General features: G+C 32.2%; 3 protein-coding genes across 14 annotated transcripts; 1 reads left to right on the top strand and 2 right to left on the bottom strand.

The window, feature by feature from the left end:
• Nucleotides 1-6,372: 6,372 nt before the first annotated feature.
• On the top strand, nucleotides 6,373-10,730 carry LOC108345937 (TMV resistance protein N). Of its 5 annotated transcripts, XM_052867425.1 has the most exons (6): nucleotides 6,622-6,757; nucleotides 6,855-7,044; nucleotides 7,401-8,508; nucleotides 8,595-8,882; nucleotides 8,992-9,792; nucleotides 9,879-10,730. In XM_052867425.1, the coding sequence occupies exons 2-6, from the start codon at nucleotides 6,971-6,973 to the stop codon at nucleotides 10,425-10,427; spliced, it is 2,820 nt and encodes a 939-aa protein (XP_052723385.1). In that variant the 5' UTR covers nucleotides 6,622-6,757; nucleotides 6,855-6,970; the 3' UTR covers nucleotides 10,428-10,730. The 5 variants fall into 5 exon arrangements, with proteins under 5 accessions (XP_017440288.2, XP_017440290.2, XP_052723384.1 ...); XM_017584799.2 differs by having other exon boundaries at nucleotides 6,373-7,044; XM_017584801.2 differs by having other exon boundaries at nucleotides 6,373-7,044; nucleotides 10,103-10,327.
• Nucleotides 10,731-11,464: 734 nt separating this feature from the next.
• Nucleotides 11,465-15,186, bottom strand: LOC108346146 (APO protein 1, chloroplastic). Of its 8 annotated transcripts, none has more exons than XM_017585157.2 (6): nucleotides 14,977-15,186; nucleotides 14,659-14,758; nucleotides 14,288-14,372; nucleotides 14,093-14,160; nucleotides 12,702-13,069; nucleotides 11,465-12,606 (listed from the first exon to the last, which is right to left on the bottom strand). In XM_017585157.2, exons 3-6 carry the CDS (start codon nucleotides 14,334-14,336, stop codon nucleotides 11,772-11,774), a joined length of 1,320 nt encoding a protein of 439 aa, XP_017440646.1. In that variant the 5' UTR covers nucleotides 14,337-14,372; nucleotides 14,659-14,758; nucleotides 14,977-15,186; the 3' UTR covers nucleotides 11,465-11,771. The 8 variants fall into 8 exon arrangements, with proteins under 8 accessions (XP_017440646.1, XP_052723390.1, XP_017440647.1 ...); XM_052867430.1 differs by having other exon boundaries at nucleotides 11,465-12,595; nucleotides 12,745-13,069; XM_017585158.2 differs by having other exon boundaries at nucleotides 14,288-14,365.
• A 1,741-nt stretch (nucleotides 15,187-16,927) lies between these two features.
• LOC108345419 (uncharacterized) lies at nucleotides 16,928-17,980 on the bottom strand. Its single transcript, XM_017584019.2, has 2 exons — nucleotides 17,820-17,980; nucleotides 16,928-17,279 (listed from the first exon to the last, which is right to left on the bottom strand). The coding sequence occupies exons 1-2, from the start codon at nucleotides 17,909-17,911 to the stop codon at nucleotides 17,081-17,083; spliced, it is 291 nt and encodes a 96-aa protein (XP_017439508.1). The 5' UTR covers nucleotides 17,912-17,980; the 3' UTR covers nucleotides 16,928-17,080.
• Between the last annotated feature and the right edge of the window lie 2,360 nt (nucleotides 17,981-20,340).

Here is a 20,340-nt window from a genome sequence, read left to right as displayed (position 1 = left end):
TGGACGTAATTCCATGATCTTCAAGGAGAAGATCCATGGTGGTGCCCTTGGTGTATTTTAGAATGATTTGCATGGAAGCTCAGTCTTGGGGGTTATCCTGAAACTACAATGGTCAATCATTCTCAAGTAGAGAGGATTGAACCATGTCGTGAGTAGTAGCAGGAGGTCCTAGTCTTGGGTGCTTCCAGTATGGCCCAAGGTGAGTGATAACGGACTAACCTCGTGAATGTGGTAGGGTGAAACCCATTGGCAATGGCTCTGCAAAGTAGTAGAGGCCACCACGAGTGCATGACCCGCCATAGCTCGACAATCATTCTAAGTCCGGACAGTCAAGTTTAAAGTGTAACAAGTTGTGTTAAGTGATCCAGTATATATGAATTAAACTTGCATGTTGGGTGTGATTGTTATAACATGATTTTTGTATATCTAGCTCGCCCTTCTGCTTGTGTTTGTCTTTTGTTTGTGTGTGTTTCTGTTGCAATGATCATCCATTTGGATGTGAGCAAAGGTAGATGAAGTGCTTCTGGAGCAGGCCTTGGAGGGAGATGACATCGTTGCTTAGCCTAGTTAGGATCCATAAGCTTTTGTTTATTTTGAAATACTTTATTGTGTTAAAGTTTTAAATTACAATCATTTTGGGATGACTGTAACCTTATGATTTTTTATCTACAAGTTTTCTTCTAATTGTTCTATTATATTAAAATGTGAACTACTAGATTATATAGTTCTATATAATCTGGGACGTTACAATATAAGTTAAATTAACTAAAAATTAAATTTTAATTTTAATTAAATTTAACTTAATAAAATATAATTAAATTTTAATTTTAATTAAATTTAACTTAATAAAATATAATTAAATTTTAATTTTAATTTTAATTTTTTTAAATATATTAATATAATATTACCTAACAGATATTAAAATATTAAAATATCTACTAGTAATATATCAAACTATCCAATATAAATTTTACAATACAAATATTTTTGTCATATACAATCCCTCTATAAATTATTTTATTTGTTAATAATATTAAAAATAATATATTACTTACTTAAGATTTTGACTTCAAATTGTTTTTAATTTATAAATGAAATTATATATATTTATTTTGTAATACTTTATAAAAATAATGTCAAATATTTTTTTAACAAACAATAGTTTGATGTTTTATTATAATCCGATGTAATACTCCATTTATTATATGAAAGGAATATTTTATAAAATATATAAATAAAATAAATTATATAATTTCATTTGTTATTTAACTTTTTATTTAATGTATAATATTAATTTTTCAGGATTTTATAATACTCCATTTATTATATAAAACAATATTAGAATATATTTAACTTTTTATTTAATATATAATATTAATTTTTCAGGATTTAAAATCATGTTTAAAAGCAAAATACAAACTATAACAAGCTTTTATATAATGATTCATTTGTTATTAAATTTGACATAAGACTGCTAACGATTATAATAACTATTTTAAAATCATTTTTTGTTATAATTTCGGCTTAAGGTTTCTTGACATTTTTAATTGAATAATTACTAAACAATTCTTTTCATTTGAATATTAAAAAAATATATTTTGAAATTAAATTTTTCTCCGTTGATTTTATTGTTATCTCTTATGTAATTGCTTTTAAAGATCTAGAAAATGAAATGTAACAGTAATTTAAAAGTAGCAAGATTAAATTATTTTAATATAAATAATTTTGTTATGAAGTCTTATATCTACTAGAGGTAAAATCAATTTAAAGCATATATGTGGATGTAAACTTCACCTTATAAACCAATTTTGTGAGGTTGAATTAGACTTAAAGTCTATTTCTTAATATGGTATTAGAGTTATGCTATCAGAGTCAGGTTTAAGCCTATCTTAGCAAGTTTGTTGTGGGATTGAGTTAAGTTTAAAATCCAATTCTTAACACTTATGAAAAAGTTTAATTATTTGAAAATACATTATCTCTATAGAAACTAATTTTCTAAAGTTCTCTCTAAAAGTTTCTCTTTACTCGTATGGGTTTCAATCCATTTTCTTGGTCATTTCTATTATTTGTTGCATGTAAGTTTTCTCTCACTTGCATGCATCTTTTTAGTTACATATTTGAGTCTATGTTGATCCATGATCCTAACCATATGTCTTTATCGATCTTGTGATGTTATTATGTGTAGATAGAACATCTTGTAAGTTGGGAGGACTTTCGCTAGTTAGGATTTTGTGAGTTGTTGGTTTGGTAAAGGAAGCTAATTGTACTATTTTTAAGTTATAAATACTTTGAAACTTTTAACATTCACCATCTTCTCAAAGTCAAACTCATCAATAGTTCGATAAAGTATGTACAAGATTGATTGATCTTTCACCCGTGATTTTCTTAATGCGGCAAGTTGGACAACTGTCTGCTCTACATCTTCTGCAGACTCTTCGTAATCATTCACTACAACATCTCAAACATTTTGGGGTCTAAGAAGGGTTCTCATCTGTACACTCCAATTATCAAAGTTGACTTTCTTTGTCAATTGAGGCAGGAACATATTGTTTGCTAATTTGAGCTATCTCTCACTATCTCTTTCTCACTCGGACACTCAGACTCTCTCAGTTCTGGTGTAAATTTGCTAAAAAATTACACTTGTTAAAATATTTCTGAATATGCTAATCATGTATTTTCATATCACTTGGACCTTATAATATATAAGACTAACATTAAGTTTTTCATCTACAGACCATAATATTTCCAATTATTATAAATAACTCATTATAATTACTATAAAACATAGTATTCTAGACTCTTTCTCTACATATGCAATAAACACTTCATCCTTAATAATTATTTGATAACTTCTAATTTAAGCTTATTCCTACACATCCCACATGAAAATGAGTGCAATAACCACAGTCTTTCACAGTGTACTTCATCAACTTTCTGACACCCTTTTTCACAATTTCGTATGCAGCCATTGTTTTTTGAGGTGGTCGATAAAATCGTTCAAAAGCTCTGTAAGTATCGAAGTCATTGAGTGAGTGAAGAGGGTCTGTAAAGTGCCATGGTTTAGGTTCCTCTACATTTCCACCTCTGTCAATTACTCTCTTCCCTAACATCCGTATAGGATTGGTCCTTCCGCGTGAATGATATTCTGGGATATCAACACCAGCTTGTATGCATAACTCAACAATGGCAGGAATTCAGTGATATTCAAATCGTGTATCATGCATGTTTAATACGCCAACCATTAGGACCAGAGCAATCCTGAAAGTTGTCACTAGTTTAAGCTTCATGAACTTCTGAGTATTGGCTGCATGAATTCAATTGGTTAGAATATAATTGTTGTATCAACAAAAAAAATCCAAAGAAATTAAGACACTTAAAAAAAATAGGCTTAATACCTCTTTTGGTCCCTCGAAAGAGGGGGAATGTTCATAATCGTCCTACCTTTTTTAAAATGTTCAAAACGGTCCCAACTTTTAAAAAATGTGGTCAACTTAATCCTTTTTGGTTACGGCGTTAAATTTCTAACGATACAGCTGCCACCCTGGACAAAAGTTAATGACGTGTCCAGTTTATCTGACTACGTGGCAACCCTAATTCCCAAACCCTAGCTTCCTTGTGCCGCCAGCACCATGGGCAACCGTAGGCCACCGTTAGTCACCCTGCCATCTTGCTACAACCTCGCCATCACCCAACACCAGCGTCGCCGCCAGTAGCCACCACCGTCACCAATACAGAACGTGAACGCCAAAGTCGCGAGTCCTCCATCATCATCTTCAGCATCTTCCTCGACTTCCATCTCCACCATGAGACACTTTTTAGGTCACCGTAGAGCTGCAAGGACCGTCATCCACCATGACCATTGCAAGAGCACTCTCTCGCACACACCTGTAGAAACCCAAACGGAGAAATCCCCAATTTCAAAATTCTTTCGAAACCTAAATCACCGCCACAGCTCTTCAGTTCATTTCCTCGTGAGTTTTGCCCAACCTTGAGCTAGCCATTAGCGCCTCCACCAGACCTAAATCGCGCCATCTCCCACTGTGATAGAAACCCACCATGGCCAATGTTCATCATCTTCTTCGCACGGTAGAACCATCACGCCGCACCTCCAGATCGCAACCTGCACACCATGGTTTCTCCACCTTTTCAAACCACGAGCACCTGCAAGAAAAGAAATCCAGACAGAGATTCCAGATCCAAATTGTAATCCTGATCGCGCAACCATGGTTTCTAAATCACGACTTTAGGGAGCCTAAAACGTGAGACAAGGTTGCGGCAAGATGGCAAGGTAGCTAACGGCAGCCTACGGTTGCCAATGGTGTTGGCGGCACAAGGAAGCTAGGGTTGCCACGCAGTCAGAGAAATTGTACACGTCATTAACTTTTGTCCAGGGTGGCAACTGCACCGTTAAAAATTTGACGCTGTAACCAAAAAGCATTAAGTTGACCAGTTTTTCCAAAATTTGGGACCGTTTTGAACATTTTAAAAAAGGTAAGACAATTTTGAACATTCCCCCTCTTTTGAGGGACCAAAAGAGATATTAAGCCAAATATATATATATATATATATATATATATATATATATATATATATATATATATATATATATAATTTACCTTGTCCAAAGATAATAGATTAACTTGTACGTGGTAGGTAAAACCCATTAATAGTTTTCATAATAGTAGAGGTAAATACAAATGCAAAGATTTCACATTAATATTTATGTGCAGATAATTGATTTTAGTATAAATCTTTATATGTGATATGGTTGTTTTTATGAATGAGTGATGTATGATGATATTTCTATGTTTGTTTTATGAAAACTCTTTTGCATATTAGCTTATTACATTATTTCTTGTATGTTTATTTGCAACTCTGGTGGAAGACAATAACACTGCATCGTTTCCCTTAATTATTTTAAATGTATTTTAGGTTTAATTTCATTAATTTTGTAAAAACGAGGGCACATTCATCTCTTTCTCTCTCTTCAAGTTCGAGAAAAAGAAAATAATGCATTTAATTGTTACACATTTTCATTTTTTCTTATTTTAAATCTTGGATAAAACAAAATATGTTGCACTAAATTACTATTGTATCTTTTAAAACACTTTTTTTTCGTTTATTAATGAAACTAGATATTTATATTAATGATATCATTATAAAAGTTATTGTGTGAAGGTTTCTCATAATTTTTAAATTTTTGTTCATTGTCATTTTTCTTAACTAGTAGATATCTATGTTATTTTTATATTTCGTGGCCATTAAATTTTGTTTTATTTTTATTTTCGTTGGTTAAAGGGGATATCAATACTTTAACACTAGTGCAGAAAAGGCCTTTAACGTCGGGGATTTTTGGTGTTTGATCCCTCTCCAACATCTTATTGGTTAACGTCAATGGGACGTCAAACCCCACAACCAAACGTCTATATAAACGTCGGTCTGCAGAGGTCGAACGTCTATAGAGACATCAGACTGCTCAAGTTGGACGTCTATGTCAGACCCAACAGCCGACATCCAATACGCTGACTGCACCACCTCTAGAATTGTCACTATAAGCCATTATATGTCTATATGTGCATTGACAAACGTCAATAGACGTCGGACAGTCCATAACATATGTCTACTGGGTGTTTTTTTTTAAATTAATTTATTTTTACAATAAAATCACACCTGAAAAACATAAAATTGTCCCATCATAAAAAAATATAATATATTTTATGGGTTTCAAGTTAACAAAGTACTAAATAATCTAAAAAAACAATCCAGAACCAACTATCAAAAGTTAAACTTAAACTAAATATAATTAATGTTCAACAACAAATAGAAGTCTTCCTAAATCCATATTTAGAGAAGATAAATTATTCATTCTTGTCTTATGTCCTCTTGTATATATAACTTAATTGTATACAAATATTATAAATCCTAAAGTAAATAACAATCATATAACTTCATTTAATTTAAGGATTAATCAAACCATAAATACTCAAAAGCAAAAAATTTAAATGGTCAATAAGATAAAATATTTTCAAACATAAAAAAATATTTTATCTAGAATTTTTTTTATATTATATACACTATTTGACAATCTATTTTTAAGTTACTTTAGTCATTAAAAAAGTTAATTTTTTATTTATAAGAAGAAAAGAGATTAAAAGATAAAATAATAAATTTAAAGTGTATGTAAAAAATTTTACGTATCAAAATAATGTTATTTCTTTTATCTATCATACTAATAATATCATAACATACTTTTACGTTTATTTAACTGTAAAGCTAAAAAAATAATTATAAAAATATTAATTTTTATATTTTAAAAGAAATAAATAAAAAATAACAGTGTCAAATTAATAAAAAAAGTTTATATCGGTCAAAGTATCAAGTTTTCAACATGCCTGTCCACGAAGGTGTCCTGAAAATGGAGAAAGAAAAAGGAGATATTTCCGCGTTAAGACTTTACTATTATCAGTTTCATATTCATCATCAGATTCAAGCTTGGTTTTGGAGAGCCCTAATAAGTCAACCGCAATCGGAGTATGTTTTGTTCATGGCTGTAAGATCGCACTCCCAAGAATTCACCTACGATGTGTTCCTCAACTTCAGAGGCTCAGACACACGCTATGGTTTTGCTGGCAATCTCTACAAAGCTCTGGATGACAGGGGAATCCACACTTTCATTGATGACAAGAAGCTTCGGGGTGGAGATGAACTAGCACCAACACTTGTGAAGGCAATTCAAGAGTCCAGGATTGCCATCACTGTGCTTTCTATCACCTATGCTTCTTCTTCATTTTGTTTAGATGAACTGGTTTACATCCTTGACCGTGCTGACGAAAAAAAGTTGCTGGTTTTGCCAGTTTTTTATAACGTGGATCCTTCTTTTGTGAGGCACCAAAAAGGAAGTTTTGGTGAAGCATTGGCTTGGCATGAGGAAAGGCTCAAAGCTGATAATAAGGAGAGGTTAAACCATCACATGGAGAAGTTGGAGAAATGGAAGATGGCTCTTCATCAAGTAGCTAACTTGTCTGGCTTTCATTACAAATATGGGTACCCACCTCACCAATTTTTTATTCCATTCTTTGTTTCATTAAGTTTCACTGCTCCTATGATCTAAAGAGAATATAGATTAGTGTTAACCTTGACAACTTTTTATTCTTGCTTAAGGGCTTTTCAGCTTAATCTCTCCCTAGTCACTTTTAAATGAAGAAAAACGTTCTCACTGAGTTAAAACTAGCTTATACAAAAGTTCAAAATCTGATTTTGGGAAAGTTCAATGAGAAACTTTTACAAATCTTATACATAAATTGTTTTAATTTATAGAGAAGTTTATTTCGTTGTACTTTCTTATTTTCTTTTTCTAGAAATTCATTCAAACATAGCTCTTAAACTTGTGTTTGGAACAGAGAAGGATATGAATACAAGTTTATTGGGAAGATTGTTGAGTGGGTCTCTAGTGAGATTAATCGTGCTCCTTTACATGTGGCGGATTACCCGGTTGGATTAGACTCACAAGTGTTAAAAGTAATGAAGCTTTTGGATGTAGGATCTAGTGATGGTGTCCTCTTGATAGGGATCTATGGAATGGGAGGGGTAGGGAAAACGTCACTTGCTTCAGCAGTTTATAATTTGATTGCTAGCCATTTTGATGGTTCCTGTTTTCTTCAAAATGTGAGAGAGAAATCACGCAAACACGGATTAGTACATCTTCAAAGCATCATTCTTTCCGAAATGCTTGGAGATAAGAGAATTATGTTTGAAAGTGAGCAACAAGGAATTTCAATGATACAACACAGGCTCCAACACAAGAGGCTTCTTTTGATTTTAGATGATGTTGACAAACATGAGCTGTTGCAGACACTTGTTGGAAGGCCTGACTGTTTTGGTCCTGGAAGCAAAGTCATCATCACCACTCGGGACAAACAACTGCTGGCATCTCATCATGTTCAAAAAACATATAAGGTGAAGAAATTAAATAAGAACCATGCTCTTCAATTGCTTACATGGAAAGTTTTCAAATCAGAACAAGTTTATCCAGAATACGAGGAGGTGCTTAATCGTGCAGTAACTTATGCTTGTGGCCTTCCATTGGCTTTGGAAGTAATAGGTGCCAACCTGTGTGGAAAAAGTATACAAGAATGCAAATCTGTCATAGATCAATATAAAAGAATTCCAAACAATCGAATCCAAGAGACTCTTAAAGTAAGCTTCGATGCTTTGCAGGAAGAAGAGAAGAGAGTTTTTCTTGACATTTCTTGTTGCTTCAAAGGATATAAATTAACCGAAGTTGAAGATATACTTCATGCTCATCATGGTGCTTGTATGAAATATCATATTGGCGTGTTGGCTGAAAAATCTTTCATAAAGATTGGTCAGTATGATTGTGTTACATTGCATGACTTGGTAGAGGACATGGGTAAGGAAATTGTCAGACAAGAGTCACCAGAAGAACCAGGGAAGCGCAGTAGGTTATGGTCACCAAAAGATATAATCCAAGTTTTGGAAGACAACACTGTGAGTGAACTTTTTCTAAATGTATTTAAGTCTTGTATATACTTGCATTGTAATTTTTGCCTGATTCAAGCCTTCTACGTTCACAGGGAACAAGTGAAATTAAAATCATATGTCTGGATTTCCCCTTGTTTGAAAAGAAAATGGTAGAATGGAATGGGATGGCTTTCCAGAAGATGCAAAACCTCAAAACACTTATTATTAGAAATGGAATTTTTTCTGATGATCCCAAATGTTTTCCAAATAGTTTGAGAGTGTTGGAATGGTGGAGATATCCTTCACATTGTTTACCATCTTATTTTCAACCAAAACAGCTTGCAATATGCAAGTTACCCCATAGTCTCTTTATGTCATTTGAGATGGATGGATTAAGCAAGGCAAGTTTACATTGTACACTCTCCACGTCTTGCAAGTTACCCCATAGTCTCTTTATGTCATTTAAGGTTACTCACACCTTCCTTCTTTGTATTCTCTTTTTCTTTGCAGAAGCTCAGGAATCTACGGGTTTTGAATTTTGACTGCTGTGAATGTTTAACTCAGATACCTGATGCCGTATCTGATCTCCAAAATTTGGAGGAACTTTCATTTCAAAATTGTGTAAATTTAGTTAGAGTTCATAATTCGGTTGGTTTGCTGGAGAAACTGAGGATATTGGAAGCTTCTGGTTGCATCAAGCTTAGGAATTTTCCACCCCTGAAGTTGACTTCTCTTGAAAAACTTGAACTTTCACATTGTTCTAGTCTTGAGAGGTTTCCAGAAATTATAGGAAAGATGGAAAACATAAGGGAACTTCGGTTGCTAGGAACTCTCATAAAAGGGTTGCCACTTTCATTTCAAAATCTAACTCGGCTTAAAAAGTTGTCCCTGCTATTCTGTGGAATTGTTCAGTTACAAAGCAGCATTGTCATGATGCCAGAACTGACACTTATTGAGGCTTGGGGATGGGAAGGGTGGCAGTGGATAAAGTGGGAAGAGGACGAAGAAAAAGATGGCTCAATGGTATCTTCAAAAGTAGAATTGCTTTGGGCGCCAAAATGCAACCTGCGTGATGATTTTTTTCAAATAGGTTTCACACGGTTTGCTCATGTGAAAGATTTAGACCTATCGAACAATAATTTCACACAGCTTCCTGAATGCATCAAAGAATGTCAATTTTTAAAAAAGCTTGACGTGAGTTGTTGCAAGCATCTTCGGGAAATCAGAGGAATCCCACCAAAGTTGAAACATTTCAACGCAACAAACTGTTTATCGCTGACACCCTCGAGTATAAGCATTTTCCTAAACGAGGTTTTGTTTTGTTTTATGTATTTTTATTTAATAACATATGGTGTACCTAATGATTGTAAATTTATGAATTTCTTTTTGATTGACAGGATCTGCATGAGAATCGAAAAACTATGTTAGTTTTGCCAGGATCTAGGAACCCTGAATGGTTCAATTACTTAAGTTATGAACCTTCAAGTTCTTTCTGGATTCGCAACAAATTCCCTGGCAAAGTTCTTTGTCTTTTTGTTGCACCGAAGGATGGAGACATTAGTGATTATGTTAAACTCATGTTGGTCATCAATGACAAAGTTTATGTATGTTTCTTTGATAGGCTCAAGTTCTTGAAGTTGGGAGCAGAACACACATTTCTTTTCGATCTACGAAATTTAATTTTCACCAACAATCTGTATGAAGTGCCTTTAGAGAATGAATGGAACCATGTGAAGGTTATATATTTTGATTCGAAAGCAGCCTCAATGCCTATAGAAAGCGGAATCCATGTATTCAAGCAGGAAAGTAGCGATGAAGATATTATGTTCACTGATCCTTATGCAAAGACCCGATCCGCTTCTCCATCTAGTATTTTTGACTTCGGTTTGAACATTGATCCGGCCTTTGAAACGTGGGATTTCTTCTTTGGAAAATCGGAGCCCTAGCAAGTGGAAAGTGTACGTGAGAAGAAGAAGGAAGAAAGACATAATGTAAGGATGCTGAGCTGGCAGTGGTAGTAGGGTTAATCCGCTGTTAGGGTTGTTATGGTGAGAGAAAGAGAAATTCTGTTGTAGGCGAATGTTGGGAGAGAGAGAGAGGGAAGGAGAAGGTTTTGGGATATAAAATATTGATTTCTCTGTTTAGGAGCTCTGTTATGGGAATTGGAGTTTCTCTCCTTTTGATTTTCCTATTTTTTCAATAACATCATATATATTTTTATTACCTATTGTGCTCTGTTCTATTCTGTAGTTTTGGTATCCATTATTTGGACTTTTATCTTTATTTTTACTTTTTTCGTTGGATTTTCTGCTAAACTTTCAAAATATTCTAATGTTGGTATGTTAAAAAAAGTTTTTAGTATATTTTAAAACATCATAATCAGTATATTTTAGAATATTCAAATTTGACTTTTTGCTTCTATAATAGCAATCACAATGCTCTAGCCAGTGAACTAATCTTAAGGATTTATTAAAACCACATAAGATATAAAACATTGGTGTTAACTGGAGTCCAGGTAGTCAAACAATTAGAAAATAAATAGAAAGCACATACACGAACCACTATTAATAAGTAACGAAAGCAGTGAATATATGTTGGAAGGAGAGAAAAAAGGGATTTGAGAAGCCTTATTTCAGTACATTATAAAATATTTTCAAGCCCTGCTGATCCCTAGCCATTGTATTGATTTTAATTCCTGTGGTATTCAACTAACACAAAGAAGGATGAAGTAAAGATTGAAATGGTTAACAAATCAATACAAGCTAGATAATCCTCCTGAATTCTGACCCAACGTAGATATTTTAAGAGGGAGAAATTCTTATTTCGTGTCTAAGAATCACTTTTCTCTTACAATGAAAATCATTACAGTTAGATTTTATGTGAGAACCACGGACTTGCCCTACTACTAATTGAAGGGTTGTGAACGAGGGAACTTTTATGACGGTAGAAAATGCAACAAAAAGCTCATCTGACTATAATGTAACTGTGACAAAATAAATTAACACATGCATTGATCTTCTACCAACTTTTCGCTAGTTTAAGACATTTTACAAACTGGCGAACCAAAGTTATCTGATAAAACCTACTTGCTCTACTGTTGGCTTTGTATACATGTAGACTAACATTGGATATATGGGAATCTAGCACCTAATAAATAAATCCGATACGTAATATTCAAGATTGATCTCAAGGCCTCCCCTTCTGGTAGATCACTGAATGCATTCTCACGCTAGGATCACACAATATGCATTTATAATGACAGACGAAGATAGCTGCCCGTTCAGATCACATCATGCAATCATTCTTGCCTCCTCAGGGTCCGGAATTATAACGTCAAGCCTCATCATGGGCTTGTACTCATATGGTATCTGTGCACCGGCTTGCATGCACACTTCAACAACAGCCGGAGCCTTTCCGTAATATCTCCTTAGTGCAGATGCCAAAGGAGGCCCATTAGGGTCTCTCACATGCCACACATAATTTGGAGGGAAAACTTCATCCACAGTAGCATCCTGCCAACCATGTTTCCCATCCCTCCATTGGTGCTTAAATTCACCACAAAGCTTAGCATTGTGGCCCCATGGCCCCACATGAACCTCAGTGCAATAACCACACGCTTTCACAGTGTACTTCCTCATCAACTTCCTGACACCCTTTTTCACAATTTCATATGCAGCCATTGTTTCTTGGGCAATTTTAGGTAGATCTGACAATGATGGTCGAGAAAATCGTTCAAAAGCTCTGTATGTATCGAAATCATTGAGTGAAGAGGGGTCTGCAAGGCGCCATGGTTTAGGTTCCTCTAAATTTCCACCTCTGTCAATTACTCTCTTCCCTAACATCCGTATGGGATTGGTCCTTCGGCGTGAAGGATATTCTGGGATATCAACACCAGCTTGTATGCATAACTCAACAATGGCTGGAATCCGGTCATATTCAAATCGTGTATCATGTTTAATACGCCTACCAAAGGGGTCAAAAAGATGATAGGACTCGATTGGGACAAGTATATCATTGACTGAACCCTTTACCCAAGCATGAGAACTCCGACGCTCCCTACCACTGGGACCAGAGCAATCCCGAAAGTTGTGACCAGTTTGAGCTACATGAACTTCTGAGCATTCGCTGCATGAATTCAATTGGTTAGAATATAACTCTTGTATCAACTAAACAAATGCAAAGAAACTAAGACATTTATTAAAAAATATAATATAATCTACCTACAGCCATGTACAGGAATGTGATGCAAGAGCTGGGCAAGACCTTTAATCAAAAGCTTCCAAGCTTCAAACACTTCATAGGCAACAGGAACTAGGTCTGGAACAAGCAATCCATTCTTCGGAGGCTCAAGAGGTTTCTCTATTCCCATCTGCGCAAGTTTTTTGTCCTCCCTTGCAGCCTGTTGTATTTCCTTAAAGGGAATTGGGTAGGGTTTTTTCTTATTCTTTGGTAAAATTGGCGGTAAATCCTCATTTTGTGGTAATATTTTTCGTCTCCACACAGTTTCTTTGCTTGTGGGCCTTCGACTAGAACAAACTAAAACTCCCAGCATTGTTGATCTACCTTTGTAAAATTGTTGGCACTTAAACTGCAACATAAACAAAACTAAACTGTAAGTTCCAACAAAGATGTTTGGAAAGAAAAAACAAAAGGACAACAATATATTTAGAAGACTTGAAAATACTTTCTTCAATGTCAGACAGAGGATTACAGCAAAGTCCCTCAGAATTTTCTACGGCTGATCAGTAGGATTAAGACCACAATAAACTATTACGAACACAAAATGGATTTCAAGAAAATTAGACTACAAAAAATTTGAGAATCTTGCCCACTAGCGTTACAAACACACATCCTTTATATATATATCACATAAGTGACTAGTATCTATACATTAGAAATGAATCATATTTTCTAAAAGGTTTATCCAAAAGAACTCATTGCAATTCACACGGGGAAGTTGGAACTAGTAGATTAGGAATATGAGGGAGGATTGAGAATAATGAAAGTGCACAGGACCTAACCTTGTATTCCCCACAATATTGTGTAGAGATTAACAACTTTTGCAATTAGATACGAGACTATTACAACTCTGCCTTTAAGCACAAGAAGCAAGTTCAATTGACGAACAACAAATTGCATTGAATAACTAGAAAAGGTTAAAACAAAAAAGTGAAATACCGGGACACCCCTTGAAACAACATAGAAGGTATTCCAGGAAATTCTAACAGTAATACCAACCAAGAACTACAGCTTAAAGATAGTACTAACATAAATCACTGATCTGCAGCTAACGCTTTATAAACATCTAAACTGTCTATAATAACCTCAGAGACAAACAGCAACAACCATCACAATAAAAGCCAACCATATAAAATGAAGATGTAATCTTCAGATTAGAGAACTCCAAAAGACAGAGACTGAAACCATATCAGTCACACACATTACGCAAATATAATAATAATATTATTGGCTGGCCAATATCAACAGCTTAACTTAATGTGACCCTTCCCCTAGGCTTGGACACCTAATTCCATTCGAGGAATGAACCAATATGATTCTAGAAATATGTACATTATTCGGTAAAAATAAATGGGAGAAAAGTAAAATCAACCTTCAACCCAAGACAACATGACTTAGAAGATAGGTGAGGCCAGATAAGCTCCACACTAGAGGAACAACCTGCAAATATAAAATCACATTAAAACAAGATAGAGAGTGGTTGTTGCTTCCGTTTTTGGATGGTATCCAAGAATATTGTTAAAAGTAAAATATAACAAAATTAAATTAAGAGAAAAGCATAACTCACAGCTATGAGAAGGATTCCATAATGCAGAAGAAAGTAGGGGCAACCCCATGTATGTCTATTCTCTGTTCCTGTAGCTCCCTGCAAACTAGAATAAGAGGGGCTTCATAATCAAACAATGCTGTATTGGCAGCAATGAATCAACACAGGAGTAAGAAAGGGAGAAAGAAAATAGATTTAATGGAGCTCGTCCACTATAGTATACTAACAGCCCCCTCAAATTCAATGAGAAGATTTTTTTCAGAAGAGAAAAACACAACCAATCCTCCTACTAACCTATATAATTCATCATTGAACAACACAACTTCGTAACTGAAAATGAAAATCAAATATACTCAATTGAAGAAAAAGCAGCAACAGCATAACCAAATTACCAATTGCAAAAAAGAACCCAAAACTCGAAGACGCAATCTTCCAAAGAAAAAACCTCAGAAAAAGTCCCGACACTTAAAGATGCTCGCGGACAGAGAGATTCTGATAAAGGGAAAATAAAACCCTAAATATTAATATCAACATTAACAAAAAGAAGAAAAAAACGAAGGAAAATTAAAAAGAGGGTAACACTAAAATCATATAAAGTTAACAACTTTGGATTGAAAAAAGAGAATAAAAGGAGATTTAGTTAAGGAAGCAGGAATAGCATAATTTTTCAGGTACTGATTTTGAAGTGAAGAAGAAGAGTGGAGACTTACGGTGACGACGGAATTAAAGATAGTTGAAGAAGAAAGGATAAATGAATTTGCTGAGAGCAGTTTGGTTTCATTCTCTCTTTTCTTCTTAGTTTTAGTGTCTTCTCTGATAATTGCACATACCTTTTCACCTTCAGTCTTTTCCAGGTCACACGCTTGGAGAGGAACTTCTCTTCACAATAATACCAGCAGACAAAGGAAATGGAAGATTTTTTTTTTCCTGTTCATTTTAAAATTACCTATATAAGTATTCTGCACCATAGTTATAAAGATAATTCATTTTTTATTTTAGTTCAAAATTTGATTTTTTTAGAAATGGGATTCTCATCTTTATTTTTTTTAATGTGACCATAATATTAGTTAGAATTCGGTTCATTAGGAATAGAATTCTTAATTTCTTAATTTTATTTTTATTTTGAATTTTATTAAAATAAAAAGAGAAGGAAAAGTAAAGAAATTATAAATTTTTATAATAAGAAAATATGTATTTATTTGTTTGAATTTTAATTTTTTTGAAGTTGTTTTTTTAATTTTGTATAGTTTTCAATTTATTTAAATTGTTATTAAAGATTAGGAGTTGAGAATAAAAATAAGTAAAAGAAATTAAAAGTTTTTGTAATAAGAAGATATGAATTTATATGTTTGAAATTTTTTGTTGAAGTTGTTTTTGTAATTTTGTATAGTTTTCAATTTATTTAAATTGTTAATTTTTCTGATTTTGATTTAGTAAAAGAAAAATAAAAAATTATAAGTTTTTGTAATGAGAAGATATATATTTATATGTTTGAAAAAAAAATTAAGTTGTTTTTTTAATTTCGTATATTAATTTTTCTGATTTTGATTTTTGAAATATTTAGAGTTGAGAATAAAAATTAGTAAAGAAAAATTGTATTAAGAAATAAAATGTTTAATAATTTGTCTTTATTAATTTTGTAATAATTCTTTAAAATTATTTATAATATGATTTTGTGAAATGATATGTTTATAAAATGTAACATCCAAAAATATATAGCATAAAACTATATAAAGGAGTTATCATATTAAAATAGTCAAGAAAAATAAAGTTAATCTTACAATTATTACAAAATAACCATAAAATTTAAAATTTTACAAAAGTCCTACACTATTCCAAAACTATGTGCATAATTTGAACGATTATTACCAAGTTAGGATTATAACCGAACGGTTCATACAAAACTATTAATTTCTTTAGAGAGTCTTGGTAAGTCATTTGGGACTTGTTAGAGTCCCTAAGTTGCTTGGAATTTTGCCATAAATGATAGAATTCAATTTGGATCTATGAGTTGAGTTTTTGTGAGTTTTTGAGTCAGATCTTGAGTCTAATTGTTTAGATGGAGGTTAAAAGCTTTTAGAAAACATTGGTTAAGTATAATTAACTATATAACACAATCTAGAAAATGTTAGAAGTTGAAAAAATTATACCAAATTGATCTAGGCAGTTACCAATTTCATCAATGAATGTGATCCAAGTGGAAATAATTAGATCTATGTGATAGCCTTGGATCTCAATCTACTTCTTCAGGCATACACATCCAACAATAAATGCCCACTAAAGATAAACATTAAAGAAAAAACATTGTCAACTCTCGTTTGATGCTATATTTGTTTTTCATTATATATAGAAATAAAAACCAGAAATGTAAGAAATGGTTGCAATCCAACAGAGGATGAAATTATCCATTGTGAGCTTCATGCTTAGTCATACAGTTTCTCTTGGTCAACCATGGGAAGTAGAAATTGTGAGTATTTTTCTGTTTCTTTTGCATCTGATGGATACTTCAATAGTGCCCACAAGGTGTTCAATAAAATGACAGTTCTTTCAATGCAGTCAATTTTAGAGAGTTCATATGGAAGATATACAAATGTAGTAAATTGATCAATGTGGTAAGAGAGCTTAAGTGTATATCAGATGTTTAAGGACAAATGGGAAAAATCAACCCAAAAAACTGAAATATATATATTTCAAAGTTCTTAAATTGATCAAAACTGAAATATATATATTTCAAAGTTCTTATTTCATTTCAAAGTTCTTATTTATTCATGAATGTCATATTGTCTCATTCACTAGGAATATCAACTACTAGATTCATGCATAGCTAAAATGCTTGTCAACAGCAACTAATATATCCCAAGTGCAACTCATCCCTTTTGGAAACACAACTAAATCACCAGCAACAATTTCCACTGACTCATTTTTTATGGTAATCTTCACTTTTCCTTCCAAGATATAGCATGTCTCCTTAAATCCATATATCCAATGGAATGATTTCGGAGGGCAACTCCATCTGTTATAGATCAGAATGCAAGTCACAGAGAGAAAGAACTTCATAAAAGAAAGAACAAACATATAATTGAAGAAAATGTAACTGCTTTATCTTCAAAGTTTGAGGCTCGTTTGATTCTGCATTGGAAAAAAAGTTTTGATTCAATCTTCCTTACGTATTTTCTTATCTTATCTTATTGAAAGATTTATTAATGCCTAAACCAGATTGCATTTGAATAATAAACGGTCCAAACCATCCACACATCCATTCAGATTATACCATCTGCTACACTGTTTCAAATCCATCAAGACATGTCAAGAAAATGGCTCATCAACGAAAGGCCTTGAAAAAATTCGTCCAAAATACAGATTTCTAGACCATAATAATGAAATTTAAAATTTTCTAACGTTAGAAACATTAGATTCATTACATAGAAAGCATCATAAATAAAACCTAACACAATCCTTTGGTATTCAATGCTGAAGAAGATCAATAAATAAATAGATGAAATTTAGGGTAAAAGTGAGAAGAAGATGAAGAGGGCAAAGCAAAGATGCATACCTTGTCCATTGCCTGACACCAAGTTCAGTAAGCATCTCTTCCGGAGGGTTCCTTATAATCTTAAGGCCCAATTTCTCGATCACGTTACTCATTCTTTCTCTCGTCTAAGGTTGTTTGCGCAATCACTGACATAACACAGTTGTTGGTTAGGATATGTTTTATTACATAATGATAAAAGACAGTGTTTGGTTTATCAGAAAATAGTAAACATTGATTTTAGTGTAATTAAGAAATCTTCATATAAAAAAGTCAAAATTAACTTACAAGTAATTTTGTATCTACTATTAATAAAACAAATTCATTTATATGTGCACAATTTTTTTCAATTTTACCCAACTACTTTTCTGAATTTAAATAATTATTAAAAAACTATTTTTCACTTTTGCATACTTTTTAATTCAAATATAATTATTTTAATAAAAAATCATTTATACAATAAAAAGATTACTAATAATAAAACTATATTTACTTTTATAAATATCTTTTCATAGAAACCATTTTATACTTTATTAATAATTTTTATTTCAATAATTAAAATACACATATATGCAGATGTGTTTTCAATGGGTTTTTTTTACACGAGTGATACCGTATCAATTGCTCTCAATAACATATAGAGATGTCAGGAAAGAATAATAGTTTTTTAAAGTTAAATAATATAAAAGCAAAAACATTTTCTAAAGTTTATTGAAATATAATATGTTATCACCCGAGTTTAAAATTTTATATGTTTTTGTCATTTTATTTTAAACCTACTTAATTTTAATATTAAAATAATTTAAAATATATGATTTTAAAACATTTTTTTAATTTTTTTAATTTCAAATAATATGAAGATAATGCTTATTATATAAATATTGGTAAAATGAGACAAAAACATTGGTGTAGTTTTTTTCAAAATTACTTAAATAGTAGATTTGAAAAAAAAAATTGTAAATTATGTCATCTTCACATACTTCATTAAGAATAAGTTTTTTAAAAGTATTTTTAAGCAGAACACGTCAAAATATATAACTTTAGTTTAGTACATTAATTTTAGATAAAATCTTGATAAAATAACAAGATTTTTATTCATTTTAGTATAAGTCATCTTAACACAACTTTAATTTTTTTAAACTAAAGTTATGTTATATTAACATAATTTATTTTCATAATCGTATCATTTTGGTACTATTTATCAATTTTTATAAACTTTTTTAAATGTATTTATTTCAACATTTAATGATGTGCATATATTATCATTGAAGAATAGTATAAAAGATAATATCGTTAAGATTAAAAGAAAGCTAAAATTAAAAATATAATCACATATTTTTATTAGAGATTTTTCATAAAAATATAAGTAACCTGTTAAATTAAAGAGGTTATAAATAATTTTAACAATTTCACTTCAAAGAGATTAATAAAAGTTATAATCAACCCTAATAACATATGACCAATAAATTGTTTCCGCTTAATTTCAGTATTTCATCGTAAAATTGTGACAAATTTTGATTGTGTTGATTAATATATATATAAGGTTATAAACAATTCACAACACAATGTGTGCATGTCTTACTTTACACAACTTATATTTATGATAAATTTAAGTTTGTAAGAAATATGTATGTGTACTTTAAAAATATAATTTAATAAAATGTTGAATTAAATATGTTTTTAATCCATCAACTTTCAAAGGGTGTTGGGTTTAGTTTCTCTTCTAAACTTTGTTTCATTTTCATTCTTTTTACAAATGAAATTGTAATATTTAATCTTTAAAAACCAATAACGTTTTTTTCGGTGAACTAACTAACAATGTATCACGTTTCATGTCATGTGTACACTTAGAAATTGAAATTCTGAAATTGAAAGTTTCTTTCCTTCACCACCCTCTTCTCCTCCTCCATACTTCTCCTGTAAACAACAATAATAACCAAATAAGTTGATTAATCAAAATTAAATAAAACTAAAGCAAAGTAAAAACAAAACATTTCTTAGTTGTAGGAATTGGACTTCTACAGCACATGGTTTAGGGTTTTTAGAGAGCTGCTGAGGGAGTTGTGCCATCACACGAGAACATGGAGGCATTGTTTCTGGTGAAGGCTCAAGTGAACTAATTACGTGGCATGATTATTCCGGTGAATGCAAGGTATCGTAACATGGTTGTTGTTTTTTTATTGCAGGTTGGAGGCTCCTGAATGTGTGAAGAAGGATTGAAGACATAGTGCTTCGCGATGGAGATTGGTAGTGGCGCAATTCTCGGTTTCATGAATTAGGGATTTCTTTGTTGTTTGGTTTTCTTTTCTGGGTTTTCCTCTCTTTATCCTCTACAGGTTCATTGTGAGATGAAGGAGGAGGAACGTAACTGGTTTGAGGCTTCTCACGAGGAAGATGAATATGGTTGATACATCGCGTTGAGTCTTGGTTGCGCAATTGCAACGATGTTGTTTGAGTTTCTTGGTTTGCTTTGTTTACAAGTTGCTATGAGAAGTGATTTGGATTGTCTCTCTAATATTAAGCTTCACAAATTGGGGGTGAACGA

This window comes from Vigna angularis, chromosome 8 (assembly GCF_016808095.1).
Source record: "Vigna angularis cultivar LongXiaoDou No.4 chromosome 8, ASM1680809v1, whole genome shotgun sequence".
Taxonomy (NCBI): Eukaryota; Viridiplantae; Streptophyta; class Magnoliopsida; order Fabales; family Fabaceae; genus Vigna; species Vigna angularis.
Note: the sequence above shows the minus strand (reverse complement) of the source record. Positions and strands in the feature narration are given on the sequence as shown.